The sequence below is a fragment of the Argopecten irradians genome, chromosome 9, assembly GCF_041381155.1.
Source record: "Argopecten irradians isolate NY chromosome 9, Ai_NY, whole genome shotgun sequence".
Taxonomy (NCBI): domain Eukaryota; kingdom Metazoa; phylum Mollusca; class Bivalvia; order Pectinida; family Pectinidae; genus Argopecten; species Argopecten irradians.
In genome coordinates this window covers 35465815-35482423 of record NC_091142.1, presented here as the reverse complement: position 1 = coordinate 35482423, position 16609 = coordinate 35465815, and the positions used below count along the sequence as shown (strand labels likewise).

Below are 16609 nucleotides of genomic sequence, written 5' to 3'. Positions count from 1 at the left end.
CATGGACATTTTGTATATATTTAGCATTGCAATTTACCCCTCTAACCGAACTACACCAGTCATACTACTGCCCATCTCACCACCCAAACGGTATACGGTAAAACAATGGAGATAGAGATAACAGGCCGTCGTCAGTCTTTTTACACGCACTCCATGTGTCATGTTTTGAGACCAGTCGGGTCACACCTAGATACCAGCGTGTTTTCTAGGAAGAGAACGTTAAGGATCACTCCTGTGCAGTAACTCCCACACGATCCACAAGTGGTCCACTTTCTGACAGCATCTACCATGTTAGGAGGCCTGATTGTAGTTGTACTGGTTACTGGAGCGATTGGAGGGCATGTGAGATAATTATTTAATTGATATTATAAATGACGTTTTTTCACATTTCATTCTTATTTCATTCTATTGATATTTGTATTTAAATTATTCACTTATATACAATATCTTACCGATAAAAGGTTATTTTCTTATCACAAAGACAGCCGAACGCATAGCATAAAGTGAAGAATGAGTTCATGCGATATGATAATAACTATCACATTTAAATTGTATCTTACTGTTGACAATTGTTTTTAAATGTTTCTGTACGTTTTATATTGCAATACAAATCGTGCTGATTGATGCAGAGGGGGCAAAAATTCATCAGGATCGAGTACCGGTTTAAAATCTAAATATAGTCACTAGCTTATAGAACTACATTGTAATAATTAGCTCATATAAATAGAACTACATTGTAATAATTAGCTTATACAAATATAAATACATTGTTATAATTAGCTCATACAATTAAAACTACATTGTAATAATTAGCTCATACAAATAGAACTACATTGTAATAATTAGCTCATACAAATAGAACTACATTGTAATAATTAGCTCATACAAATAGAACTACATTGTAATAATTAGCTCATACAAATAGAACTACATTGTAATAATTAGCTCATACAAATAGAACTACATTGTAATAATTAGCTCATACAAATAGACTAGAACTATATTGTAATAATCACCTAATAGTAATAGAATTTCAATATAATAATAAGCTCATATTAATAGAATTCCATTATAATAAAACATCTTATACTAATAGAATTCCAATATAATAATTAACTCATATTAATAGAAATATATTGTAATAATTATCTCATACTAATATAACTACTTTGTAATAACTAGCTGACACGTGTGGAACTACATTGAAATCTCTAGCTTATATTGATAGATAATACCTCAATGAATATTTGTATTAACGAGACACAGTAGTAGTGCAAACCTTATTGTATTAATAACCATTTTATCACTGCAAACATTCGGCAGTTTTGTACTTTTCGTTTTATCATAATCTTATGTTTGCGTTGTAGGAGAGGCGATTTGTGCCGATTTCGGAACGTTGGCCGCGAGGAGAAGTTCCCTATAGATTTAGCAATACGATCAGTGAGTATTGTAGAACCCCGAAATGGCGAAAGATGTTTTTAAATCCTCTGCCTCACTCAATAAACTGATTCGAGTATGAATGTTCAAACCTTTTGATGTTTATGTAATTGGTTTACTATATTCAGACGAAACAAGCGTGTGGGCAAGCACAATCAGATCAGCTATTGCAGAGATTGAGGAAATCGTCAACGGCCATGTGGCTTCGGACGAACTGCCTTGTCTAAGGTTTTGGAAATCGCCGGACACGGAATCGGTCCCGACCTATCTATACTTCCATCTTGGTGATGACGGGTAACCAATGATTTGATTGATGCATTGCAACGATCAATTACTTAACAACTTAACGATAAATCAGTTATTAAATATATCGAACAATAAATCAATCACCTAAATAAGCAGTTGCTTAGTTGAGAAGTATGTAGTCACACCTTTGTCGATAGCTTTTATGTATATGACCGACCGAACGGACCATTTTCCGTACTTTATCTAAGGCGGTCTTCCGTACATATGTGTTTGCATCATGTATTGTGTGACTATCCTTAACATGAAACTTTTTTATTTTTGTGTTTTGATAAAGGGAAAGCAAATTATTTATCCATAATGTCAATATGACTAACGCACACATTATATAATTTTAATTATGATTCCATGCCGATAATAGACTATAATAAAAAAAAAAACATTGTATTGTGTGTGTGACAGTGTATGCGGTACAAGTAGCGGGAAAACAACAGCAAGACGCCATTGGGTCTTTCTTGATGACGACTGCAGCCATAAGTCCGGTGTGATGTCGATGATCCTGCTGACTCTGGGTTTGAACTACGAACACTCACGTCCGGATAGAGACAGATACGTCACAGTGCATCACGACAACATCCAGGCAGGTGAGTGGTAATCATAGGTTGATACGTCACATTACATCACGACAACATCCAAGCAGGCGAGTGGTTACCATATGATACCAAATATATACGTCACAGTGCATCACGCTAACATTCAGGCAGGTGAGTGGTTACCATAGGTAACCGTTTAAATATGTCACAGTACACGACAACATTCAAGCAGGTGATCGTTTGCCATAGATTACAATAAAGATACGTCACAGTACATCACGACAACATTCAGGCAGGTGAGTGGTTGCCATTGGTTACCGTATAGCCCATCACTATTGTTTGAAAAGGTGTTTTTTTGCGATATCTAGATTGCGAAAATCCATGTGCACAACATAACCTGATTGGTTAGTCATATAAACATTCCTTTCTTGATCACGAAACCTGAAATCATCTTTTCTTATTTTTTATATATATAGCATGTGTTTTCTGTAGTATTTGTGTGACCAGAATTTAATAATAAAGGAACTGATAATGTGTAGAAGGACAAGCGTTTGATTGAGACATTGATATACTCTCAAACCGTGTCTAACAAAATGTTCCTAAGGATTGTGTGCACAATACAAATTGGCCAATCATTTCTAAATTAAGAAAATACCACATGCATATCAAACTGCCTATTTGTTTTACAATTCTGACTACTTTATCATAATTTTATTTCCAAAACATATGATTGATAGTACTTGATAGTTTTCTTTTTTTTAATTTCATTTTTTATTGATTTTCATATCACATACAGTATGATTACATTGGACAAAACTAAACCTTACACTACAATACAGACACTAAACATTACAATAATTGCATGTCCGAGACACAAGTCTCTAAAAATGGTAGTTTCTGCTCCTGCTAAGCACACAGCACAACTGGAGTTGGACGACTTGTTCGCCCGTTGTCAGTATAGTGAGACCGGGTGGGGTGTGTTGCTTGGTGTCTTCGGCGGCATACTTCAGTGATATAGCACTATAAAAAAGGGCAATGGTTCCACTATACAAGAAGACACAACACGAATATACTACAGCCTCCCAAAACACGCACCTCGCACACATACATGCAATACACAGCATACATGGGAGGCCGTCCTTACATAACCCTGACTGTTAATAAGATGTTAATTAATCAAACAAACAAACAAACAATGTGCATCACACTTGACTATACCGATATATAATGCATTCAACAAAAATGTATAGATTTGTTGACACGTAATATACATGTACATGCAACATGTGCATCACAAGACCAATGTCGATCTACGTTTTCATATGCATATCACAAGTGATTTAAGATTGTTCTCCCTTTTCCAATAAGAAATGCCATCCACCCCATCGTGTAAGGAACTTCGTGTCTTCACTTCTTGATTTATATAGTAATTGATTCTTAAAGATGCTCCACCGCCGACAGACCAAAAATGATATTCATCATTTGAACAATAATTGGTGTTTAATCGTGTATATAATAGTCTAATTAACACAAAAAATAATATAAAATAATTTATTTTGCCTTTGGTACATGCGCATTCAGTAGTTCATTTCATATAGGATATAGTGGTACGGATTTTTTTCGGGATGCAATAAATGATTTTTAATAGTTTTAACTTGAAGTAAAATTAGAAGCTCAAACTTTTCATTGGTGGTAATGGTGTAAAGTAAGTAACTTTTGTAACTGAAGAAAAATACGAAATCGTCAGCTCCTGTTTTTAATAGTGAAAAAATACCATTTGTCAGTAATTGATTCTTAACCATTATGGAATAATTGTATTTGAAGTTCTGGATGTTACAAACATACTTGGTCCTGTGAGTATTAAGTGAATTGGCGTGTTAGCCTTACATGTGTTTTTGTTTAAATCGTTTTATAATTATACTTTGTCTAATACTGTTTATCTACCAACAACTATCAACGGTGCAATTGTTTTTCTTAAATGAATAGAAAAAGTATGAAGATAATAAAATTCGTGCTGTTTTTTTCTTTGTCTTTATGGAATAAAAACATGAAAACATATACTACCCTTATTTTATTTTTAAGACTATTTGCCAATGTACCAGAAGTTGAACGCCTCCCAAACTGATGATTTTGGTCTCCCCTATGACTTCGATTCTTTGACGCATTTTTCCCCTTACCAACACGCTAAATATACCAGACATCCAACAATGACGTCAAACTGGACTACGGCATCGTTCGGTAACAAAGATCGCTTGAGTGTTACTGACGTAAGAAAGTTACAGATCGCCTACCAATGTACAAATGGTAGGTAATTGAAATAATGACATTATCACCAAAATTCATGTGCAGTTTATTTCTAATCCAGTATCATTACAGAGTACAAAACTGTATCAATATCACATTCCTATGATTTGAATTTCTGCTGTCGTATTCCACAATAAACCTTTTTTATTTTTTGGGTAAAATAACAACATATTTTTAATCTTTTAAAAGTTTTTGGATTATATGTCGATGTTGTTATCTATTACAGATACCACAGCACTAATCACCAAATACCGTAAGTATTATAAATAGAGGTTACACAATAAGTGGTTTTTGAATATTGAATTAAAAGTTACAAAAGACACGAGCTTTAGCGAGTGTCTTTTGTAACTTATAAAAAATAACTTACGAGTGTTGAATAAATTCAATATTCAACAACCACAAGTAGTGTGACCTGTTTCTACCACAATCATATTCGTTTTTAGTATTTATCGAAATATGCAAATAAGGTGTAGTAATATTTTCATCAGCAAAAAGACACTTATTAGTATTCAAAAGTCATCGTTTGATAAAGAGTCCATCGATATCAAATTCTTCTAATTGGGAACATTTTAGGGTTAAATAATACTCATTTAACGTCTAATTGAGTTTAAATTCACAGTTGCTTCCAGAAAATAAAACTCAATGTCGGACTACATGTAGGCATTCGCACGACATGGCATCGTCCTTTTCCCGCCAGATATTCATCAAGCCATTACCATCAAGATCAAGTTCGTTTCATACACGTTAAATCTACGAAATTCGTTAGTGAAATTCTTATCCGTCAAGATGTATTATTAGTACTTATAAGGTCAATTTAACATGTATGAAAACGTCACGTATTTTGTTAGCAACGACCACGACGCATACGCTTTCCAACAGCAGTTTTGGACGTCAAGCGGCAATCAGAACATAGCATGACGTCATTTGATTATTGATGACGTTGACAATGATGACGTGACACTGAAAAAAAGTAGTTCGGTCAAAGTTCACCGTGTCAGCCAATCAGAATGCGTACAGAGTTTATACCACGTGTGGTATAAACAAATTGTTAATCAACAGCTGCAATGTTTATTTAATGTCCTTAGAGTTGAATAACACCGCCTATTGTGGTAGAAGTATCAATTATCATAATAAATACTACGGATGAGAAACGCCAAAACAAGTTTATACTCCTATAGGCCATCCATATAAGATTTTGACTCAACACAACATCAGACCAAATATATAAATCCGTTTGCGATCTAATTTCGTAGAAGAAATACTATAATGACCGAGGACGTAGCACAAGGTTATTTTTATGTTTCATCATATAAACCGAATGTAATGTTAATTCAATTCATTTAATGTAATGTCCCTAATTTTATATTAGATATATACTATCCTTGACAAAGGAAATCACCGATATGCATGCTAATAACACGAAGAACGATGACATTAGGATGCAACTCTGAAGAACAAATGTTTGTGCAATGATGCTCACAACATCAACCCGGTTTTGGCGTGACAAAAGTAAAATTGACTTGCTGTTTCTAAAATTGAAGCAAACTCGACTTAACCATGTATAAGCCATTAACGATTGTGGAAAATAAGAGCATATATAATGTTCATCTATGGTTTTTTCCGCCTAAAAAAGTGAAAGAATGTGTCCAGATTTATTTTGTCATGAACTTGTGTTGCTTTACTATAGATGACTCTGTAAGCTGTTCATTCCAAGGGACTTGTGAACTGACTAATGATGTCCGTTATGATCATTATCACAACATGTACAACCACCGGTGGCAAAGCCGAGTGGGAGCTATGCCACACAATGGTCCAACAGGGGATAACTCTAATGGTCGGGGTAAGTATGGGTTCATGTGATGTAAGGCGACAGCAGTACATTAGCAGATCCACTAGACTATTCACGGAAAACTATACCTGTATGTAAGGGATTGACTGGTGTGATCCCGGGGTAAGTCTACAACAGTGTGTTGACTATCAGTATACATGCTATATAACTGTTAGTTCATCAGAGACAGGGAGGGGGATGAGACCAATCGGAGCAGAGTTGTATAATTGTGTCCCAAAACGGACGATGTTTTTTCGTGAATTAACGTATTGAACATAAAGGATGTGCCTACTATATGAGACACGGAGAGGACTGATTCTTGAGCGAGTCAGAACAACTAAGAGTATTCAAATCATTAAAGGAATATTATCATTCCAACAGGAAATTGACCATTTACAAAAAGGAGTAGATACGTCGTATATAGTAAAAATTGTCATAGCAACCGACTTCCTAGTATGGGCCAAACATTATGTGTTGTTTGAACGAATATACGTACGGGCCTACTATGCTTTCTAAAGACGAAGCCATTTTCTGGTTAAAGGCCTTTTGAGCTACGATATTGCAGCTAGTGTGGAGTGTGGATAAGGAAGAGGAAGATATTATTGTGTGTGGTCTAGTTACATTTAGTTTTCTATTTGTGTCGCTCTTATAACCTTTTGTTATTGCTATGAAATATATTTCATGAGTCAGAAATAAGTTTTGGTGTCTCTGTATATATTGTTATGTTATTTCTACTGGTCATCATAGGTTCCTACCAGTACGCTAGCGGCGATGACGCCTGGCTGAAAACAGACCGCTACCTACCCGCCGGGACGTACTGTATCCATCTCCACTACTGTATAGCCTCTACCAGTAACTCCTCCTCCTCACGGATCCGGGTGGGGAATCAGAGAGGTAACGTGTTTGCAGAAGGTATATACGTCAGCAAAGCCTGGACTCCTCTTAATGTCACCCACGTGGAGACGTCAAACTGGCAGGTATATCAACTATTCAGATACGTTTACTGTGTGATATAGGAAAACAATCGCTAATGATGGTGACTTCATGATTTCATGATATGCAATTTATTTGGAGTTTATCTATACTATATATATCGTGATTATAGTGCGCTAAATCTATAAATCATTACCATAATTTGTATGTAATGTCCCCGCCCATTACAATTTTGTTTACATCAGAAGATCCGATGCGTCTAAATGTAAAAGCTGAAGTAAACTTGAAAATAAATATGCGAGATATACGTTTTAAGCTATTTTAGATTTGCAATAACAACAATAACCAACATGTGAATAGCTTACATCAATCTTGACATGCCAAAGTATTTATGGAGTTTTCTTGCATTTCAAGTTATTGTTTGTATAATTGAATGCTTTGAATTTTTCTTTTTTTCTTTTCATTTTTTTTTTTTTTTTTTTTACGAAGTCAGCATATCATATTTACTTGTAGAAATGTCTTATGCTACTTCCCTATCCGTGCAGAGGTTACTCAGTAATTAATGGTACATGTTGTTTATAATTACTATCTTCTTTGCCTGTCGTATAGTTGTGGATAGGATCCTACATCCCCAGTAACATAGACCCTGTGGCTGTGGACGATGTCTATGTGACCACGAACGCTTGTACATCATTATAACAGACGATGAACCAAGTGGTGTACAAATGAGCAGCACGACTTACAATTCCAATTCTTATGTCAAAATCGCAAATAAAAACAGTGTTATTTTTCCAATGAGTTTTACTGTACACACATATTCTAGAAAACGCTGCTCATATAGCACAATATGAATCATGTTTTTTACATTAGAATGATTTTCAAACACATGAAATCAGAATCTGCTATAATTTTGATGTGCACTGCTAAAGAAATCAATAATTTTAAAATCTACAGCTGATTGTTAGTCAAAGTTAATCAACTCTGATAGTTTCTTCGTGCTGTGGTTGTGCTTGTCCGTCTCCCTCTCCTTCGGCGTCTACATTAAATTAAACTATTGGAGTATTCGACCCTTTCATCACATTCTAATTACATTAAAAAGTGTTAACGAGTGTGTTTAAGTTTCTCCAGTTGCTAGAGGGAACGATGCATCACAAATTGCAGTTGTATATAGATGCTTCTTCTAGTTAAGAAGCTGTTTTCAAAAAAAATGTTGGCTATCCTAAATTTAGAAATGTTTTCATATTAACAGTACTGATTTTTTACCCTATTTTACTAGCTACCTGGGGTTCACTTCTGGGGCAAACCAATCATTAAAAGCAAAAGCACCCTACTGAAAGGAACTACAGAACAATTTTAGTACATGTAGCAGTACAAGTGTAAGAAATCATCTTTTTGAGCACATGATTTATGTATAAAAAAAAAAAATAGCTTATGTTTGAGTGTAATCATGAAATGCATGTTACAGCCGCAGAGTGGTTACGAAAGTATTCTTTACAATGAAACAGGATATTGAAGACAGGAAATCAATATCAAGTTCTTTATAACATTTTGTTACAATGAAACACCAATATTTTTCTGATAAATCTGTACGTGTGAGGTAAAATGAGTCTGGCCACTAGTGTACATATCTTATTTTCGTAGGTCCCCAGCTTTGTTCCCCGATTAGGCAAGGAATGTATCGATAGTAATATACCCGACTGGGAGGTGCGCGGATTAACCAGAAAGAAAATTAATACAAAATTTGGCAGATAATACCATTTGCGTTAATATCGCAAATATCATATATCATATATATATATATATATATATATATATATTTGATATGTTTTGTTTTAAGATGACGCTATGATATTGAGAAATATTTAGAGTTTTAAAAATATTTAGTCATATGTATGGATAGACATTTGAACACGTTCTACATATTGAAAATGCGCATTGAAATAAAAGAAAATCAAACAAACGAATTAGACCAATCAAACAAATAAGAATAGTGATGTCGATATTATGTTTACCTCATTAGTATGCTTCGCCCCTTTACTTTGCCTTTTGAATTATGTTTATATATTTCGTATTGCTGACACTCAATATCAGTTCTAGAAACGTGAGACCATTCCTATTGTGCGTTGAAAGGTAGTCAATCTATAAGTATAGGCTGATAAGTAGACGTACAGCGTAGTATGTATTTATTGATTTACAGATTACCGATCACTGATAACACTGAGAGCACTAAATATCACCCTGTGTGGCCAGTTCGTCTTTTGTATTCAAACTTCCTGGTATGTGGTAATACTATATAACACGACTGAATAAAAAAGCGAAGCTGCTGATATTAGCAAGAACAATGATGTTGTCAATGATATTGTGCGGACTTTTATGTATTGTTGCCACGAGCTCAGAGGTAAGTTGAATTAAGAAGCCTACAAACAGAAATATGTGAACATTATTTCTACATGTCATATCTATATCATTCTTTGAAAATTACCAATTTATTGATTGGATGTATTTGCGTTGCATATCGTTAATTTAGCTGTTTAGTAGTTCTTCTACTCCAAAATCATTAAGGTTTATTTTACTATAGCTTTACCACTTCAGCAATGGTACCAGATTAACTAAATTTTAGCATTTGTTATACGTTTCTTCATTTTTTTTACAGTTCCAATCTACCACAAATGCACCCATCTTTTGGGATAGAGGAAACCTATATTACGATGTCAACTCAAACATTGGTAATTTAATTTTCACTAAACGGTAAAACAAAACATTTTGATACGTCTTCTATCCTGATTATTATTTCTCTGATTTTTTTTCATTGAATCATATATCAGTAAGCAATGCCAATATATTATAGTTCTCCATTTCTCTAAACAAAGAAGACTTAGGTCAGACAATGGACAACTTAGGTAGGACAGAAATATAAACAAAGGTTTCTCGACTGATTTAGGTTCAGTAATGGTACAACAAACACCCACCATATGACCAACCTCGTTTTCGCTCCAAATTCAAAATGGCCGTCAAATATTGTTACAGGCATAGTATGAAGATGTCAAATGTCACTAAAATTAAAATTATCAATCATTTGGTAAGATTTCTGAAGCCGTTTGATGACATTCGAGGTAGCTATCTGACGGTAGATCATTGGGACCTATATTTGTATAGCGATTTTCTTTTTTTTTTTTTTTGTCCGTCGATGTGTGCCGTGGATTTATTTTCCTTTTTAACACGATAGCTAGTGTTTATATCAAATGCACAAATTAACGAAATTCTGCAATTGTATCTTGTAGCTTTGCATCACAGTCACATACGGAATAACCGTCGAACTTAATGAAACATTGTAGAACATAACATTATAAAGATATCGATCAATTTAACTCATTCAACAGTTACTGACATAGGTACTGTCATTTTAATTATTATTTAAACTTTTTACACTTGAGCAAATATCAAATGATTTGGATAAAAACTTTTTATCAATGTAGAACCTGTTTGAGAGTTGAAATCCATTTGGAATAACTATTTATATCATTTTTATCTTTATATATATATATATATATATGAACCTATGGAGATGATCATCAAACCCTATCCAACAAACTACTAATAATATGAGGTGTCTGCAAAAATGACATTTTATGAAGTCTTTGTATCGTTTTAATTGCTTCCTGTGTAGTGAAGCTATCTGTAGTTCGTGAGAGAAATGCAAATGAATATCACAAATCTCGAGTTGTAGAACATATTGTGTAACACCACTCTTCAAACAAGACGTTACTATCAACGACAAATTCTGGTGTATATCTATGTAGAACATGTGCTGAAAAAGAAGGCAAGTTGACCCAAAATCTGAGCTCTGAATTAGGGAGCTCAATCTACTACATGTGTAAGTAGTTCGAAGGATATATGAAAAAGAATCTATATTTTACACACTATTAGACTTGATAGACTCGTAGAGATCGTATGTGATCGAAACCTCTGGAAACCTCTGGAGTATCGATGATGTGTTTGGGGTCACCTTAGCATGTGGTTAGCCAATCGGCGTCTTGGCTACAGAATCTTCGGTGTGGTTGATTCATTCGGAAATATAAACGGCTAACAGTACGTCCCGAGATGTTTCGATTCTAAGCCATAGGGGTCATCCTGAGGTGATCCGGCACAAGGCATTGTTAGATCTTGAATTGGAGCGTAATGTAGAGCATCGGTAATACAAGTCTTATTTAAATTAAATTGGATTAAGATTAAACTCAAATAAATGCGGTTAGTGATTTCAATGGAGAGTAAATTTGAGTGACAACTGCTTTGTCTACTATTGATTTTCAAGGTCTTCAGTATAGAGTAGAACTTTTGGAATTGTTTTCTTTATCCATTGGCCTGCAGACACATCATTTCTTATTAGGTAGATCTGCCTATAATCTAATCTAATGTATCCAAATTGCCAAATGATTGAAACATGATATATTCAAGCGGTTACTTTGATGAGAAATTACAAAATGCAAGAATATCTTATGCAACATTTTATGTTTTATAATATGCTTATATTTCTGTTATTCGACACCTTGGCTGAAGAAACATGTCATGGCGTTTTCTTGACCAAGAATGCGCATGCGGTGTAATTTGTTCGTATCGTTCAATATGTTATTTTCTAATATATACATTTCCGTTTTCTCTTAACTATATAACCTTACAAACTGCGAAATCGTTTACACTTGCGTAAACGCAGTACCCCTGCTCGATTCGTTCTGAAAAGCGGCTACCGGCGTACGCCGGTCACGTGACCAGGCGACGACCGGGCGATCTTGCAAAACAAGCATAACTGGCGTATTCCACCATGGCGGACATTTCTTCAGAGCTTTAGTAACATTTTGAATTTTGCATCAAACATAATCAAAGACTGAATTTAAGTTGATCTAATAGATAGCATTGTATTCTAATTTGGTTAATATTATGTTATGGTAAACATTTATTACGTTAAACTTACCGTTAGCACGAGTAAGAAAAATATTTCTACATGTATGTTTACAACTTTTACATTAGACAAATTAAAAGCGATTAAATAGTCGACGCATGTGCGTGGTTGTCTCTGTTTCAAAATAAATGAGTGATTGTTTTTTTAGATACTAATGGTAGAGCTAATAATATAATGTGTATTTGGTAAAAAAAAGTGAACGATATTGCCAATAAAAAATGACTTTCAAATATTCGTATTTTTCAACTGTGGGCCAAGAACTTTAAGAAATTCATAAATCATTAGAGTTTAATATTAGGATATCGTGACTGGATAATGTCATGTTGTTGTTTCGCTTTTTGGAAATGAACAACCCCTCCATTCTCATTTTTTCTTCATCGTGCATGCTACTCTGTATAATATACACGTGTATGCTGATTTATTCCAAACGAAGAAATATAAGAAATTACATCATACCTCATTAATATCTTGTGTTGAAGTTTCTTATGAAATAGAAAACATATATGTTGGCCTATTTCGGCTATGTCGCATTGTCGTTCCTCACAAAATCGCCCCGCGCGTTCCTGTTGTATGTAATGTACATTTGATGTAATGTATGGTGCATTGCAATTTATATTGTAGAATTACATACATATAATATGAGATACTTTTCTAGCATTGTATACAGCTTGGAATTTAATTACACATCACAAGACCACACGCGAAGCAATAGTGAGATAATGCGCGGAGTGACACTGCAACGTTACAAAAATACACTGTCGGTGCGACAAATCTTATTTTCTCGCTAATGCGACAGAGCGACATGATTGTTTTATCGCACAGTTGCGTGTTATCGGCAGGGCATTTTTGTCGCTCCAAGCACTGTCGCTCCTTGCATTGGGCCACACGCCAATCATTATTTATTCTTACTAAAATTCAACAGATCGCTGAAGCACCGATTAGTAAAGCGTGAGTTATCTTTATAAACTGGGTTTAAATTGATACCTTGGTGTGGCATTGTTGTAACTTTATGTAAACTATTTTATTAATTTATTTCTTAACAATGCCCGTACAATCATATTCACTTTTGAGCATTCTTTCTGAATTATGTATTTACAATGTACATGTAGGTATAATACTGTACATATAAATCTATTTTCTTATGTTACACTCTGAATTACATGTGTTTGACGAAAACGATTCATTAGAACTTTAAAATGTGTTGTTTTCGACAGTGTAAAACCTCAGAATAAACCTTAAAAATCTGTTTTTATTGTTATTGATAAACAGTCCAAGAGAAGTCATTGAAATTTTATGTAGTTGGAAAAAAAAACATTTGATTTTTATATACATTAGATTTACAAATTTTATTATAATCAGACTAATAGAATGTACATGCACAGGCATTTGGTTCTATAAAATGCCGTGACACCATACGTATTACACTATATAGAGAAAAATATCTATAGAGCAAAACCTGGACTATATATGTATCTAAGTCTATACATCACCGCACATCTCGATGTATTCGCTTCATAAATGTATATCTACATACCTGTGTGTATCAAAAGAGGTTTCAATTCCTGTCCGTTAATGAATACAACAAGAAAATCATAATGTTTGGAGAATTTATGTCTGAACGGAATGTGTTTTTCTTAAAGAGAGTTTCGTCAACAAATATCTAACCTTTATTCCGTCATCTTGCGCCGGTATTAGCCGGTGATTCAAAACTGGCTGATCTGGCGTACGCCGGTCGCGCAGCCGGCGCACTTTTTCTTTGAATCGTGTGACTTAGCCGCCTCTCCGGGTCGCCGGCGGGCGCCCGCTCTGGACGAATTGAGCAGGGTTACTGGTTGCCGCGCAAGAATACACACACCGGAACACTGACTTCCGCAAGTAGTGTGAATGCGCATCCGATTAGGCCTATTGTATCTGTATGACAAATCTGCAGTATACTGCATTTAGGAATATAATGTAAATCTGAAATTATATTAACAAATAAAATATCTAATTAATATTGTATAAATAGGATGAATATCATAAAGTTAATGTGGAACTATATTTTATGTACTCTCTGAATTTGACAACATTTCCTGTCAAATTGAAGCCAGCTGTTCCGGGATTCCATCAATTGACCGGCTGTTCCAACAATCGTATGACATTATAAAAACAGAGTTTTATTTTATTTTAACACTTAATTTTTAATGAAATGGTCGGTTGAAATGTAAATATAAGGAATGATTGTTAATGTTTGTTGTTTACTGGTGTGTAAACTGCATTTTTTATACAGATATTTTAAATGAAGCGCGTTAACACCAGTAAACAACAAACAATAAAAATCATTCCTAAAGAATCCTAATGTATATTAATATATATTTACATTTTGCCACTGCGACTCCCATTACTCTAATGATAATCGTGATCTGCATTATGAGCCAATAAATGCAGCCTAGACTTGGTGTAGTAATATCTACATAAATGGATGTGAGTCTTGTTAACTAATACCATGTTAGTCCGCGCGGGAAAAATGACATTATAGTTGAATGAACCAGTTTGGTTATGAAACTTATAAACCAATCTTTAAAATGTCTGGATAATTGAAAGTAAACTGAGAAGCTATTAAAAAACATTGAAGTTTTGTTATCTTTTCAATTTTTTATAGGGACTATTTTTATCACATTGAACTTAGCTGTTGAGGTTAAATGGCTGAACCGGGAAATTCAAATGTTCACTTGCATTTAGATTATGATTTACTTTGAACTAGAAAATAAAATGTAAATATAAAAATTAAAGGATTGTTAGATTGCATTTATTGGAGATATAAATGCAATCTAAGTGGCAGATAAATATAATAGCGCCCGTTAGGGTGCTATTTTATTTATCTGCCACAACGGGCCTTATTCTATTTATCTGCCACCCAGATTGCATTTATATCTCCAATAAATGCAATCTAACAATCCTTTAATTGTTAAATATGATACAAGTATTCAGATTGCGGGAGCAGTTATGTCATTGAATATAGCTCATTATAATTTGTTGTTATTAATTCATTATAGTAACTTGTTTACATCTAACAATATCCAATATGCAGTAAAATACGCTTAGGTCGAACACGCTTTCAACAAATTTTCATTCTCCATCAACGTTTCTGTATAAGTTTGGAATATGTCTATAACTATGCTTATAACGAAGTATTTTCGTTAGTCCCCTGACATTCGTTATAACCGTAATTATCTGCAGTGTATTCCACAGGATGTAAACATATTTCAAAATTAAATTAGGAAGCATAAATCGATGCTTTATTAACTGAGCAAATTTAAATTATATGCATGCATGTAGGTCACTCTGTTGGATAGGGGTTGAATAATGAAGGATATCACGAGAAATACCTTTTAAAGACTAGAACCAATATAAGATATGCAGAAATAAGGTTTCATCTTAAAATAAAGCTTATTTCGACACCTTACGATTTCAAAAGGAACACAATTCGATGAGTCATCGTCAAATTAGTTAAAATGGACACCTCTAACCTCTTTTTAAGCCATTCATGTGACAATAGGTATAACCACTTAACCAATTTTCTGTCGAGAGAGCTTTGTTAGCTTTTTTGTTCAACTTTTCCCGATTTTTATTTAATCAATAGATAAAACCCCAAGAGAAATTCAATTGTTGGAGCTGTCGATGAAAGACATAGAACAAGCTGTTAACATTGAAGACCAATGTAAATGTGTTCATTTTATTAAAACAAAGGATCGTAACCATTTGCTCTTCAAGAATTCTGACTCGCAGGATGGGTATGTGATTTTGTTTATTTCATACACTTTCATATCTTTGGTCATGGTATTTTATTGATATCAACTGTTTTTATTAATAAGAAAATCATGTTTTACTGATACCAACATTGTAATTACGAAGATCAGAGTGCTCGATAAAACAATGTGTCGTATAGGCTCAACTGGCATATATCTCTAATCTGTGTTCCCAACGAATACTGACGTATAAAAAAAATGACGGTGAATGAAATTGCGGCGCTGTATCAGAGATACCAACATTGTAATTACGAAGATCAGAGTGCTCGATAAAACAATGTGTCGTATAGGCTCAACTGGTATATATCTCTAATCTGTGTTCCCAACGAATACTGACGTATAAAAAAATGACGGTGAATGAAATTGCGGCGCTGATTCGACAAAAATTCACATTATATCCTCATTTCAAATTTGGACACCGGATACAAAGACATTGTAGAACTAATTTAGCTGCGCTCCGGACGTTAACACAGTTTTCCGATCAGGTGTTGCAAATTAATTTACTCAAGCAATTCCCGATATTGCC

At 34.2% G+C, this 16609-nt stretch overlaps 2 protein-coding genes across 3 annotated transcripts in view; both read left to right on the top strand.

Annotated features, from left to right (window-relative positions):
* Window positions 1–189: 189 nt before the first annotated feature.
* Window positions 190–8080, top strand: LOC138332175 (protein SpAN-like). The gene is made up of 9 exons (XM_069280168.1): window positions 190–342; window positions 1368–1440; window positions 1566–1731; window positions 2143–2324; window positions 4356–4577; window positions 4804–4830; window positions 6265–6417; window positions 7153–7382; window positions 7948–8080. Exons 1-9 carry the CDS (start codon window positions 289–291, stop codon window positions 8035–8037), a joined length of 1197 nt encoding a protein of 398 aa, XP_069136269.1. The 5' UTR covers window positions 190–288; the 3' UTR covers window positions 8038–8080.
* Window positions 8081–9564: 1484 nt separating this feature from the next.
* The window catches only part of LOC138332173 (uncharacterized), a 29641-nt gene continuing 22596 nt past the window's right edge, over window positions 9565–16609 (top strand). Inside the window, exons 1-3 of one of the 2 annotated variants that reach the window (XR_011209784.1) lie at window positions 9566–9736; window positions 9992–10064; window positions 15918–16068. Coding sequence is in view for 1 of the 2 variants with exons in the window: in XM_069280167.1 (XP_069136268.1) it covers window positions 9680–9736; window positions 9992–10064 (130 nt within the window). In the remaining variant the exon portion in view is untranslated. Of the gene's footprint in view, window positions 9737–9991; window positions 10065–15917; window positions 16069–16609 lie in introns of both variants that reach the window. The other variant, XM_069280167.1, reaches the window with a different exon arrangement.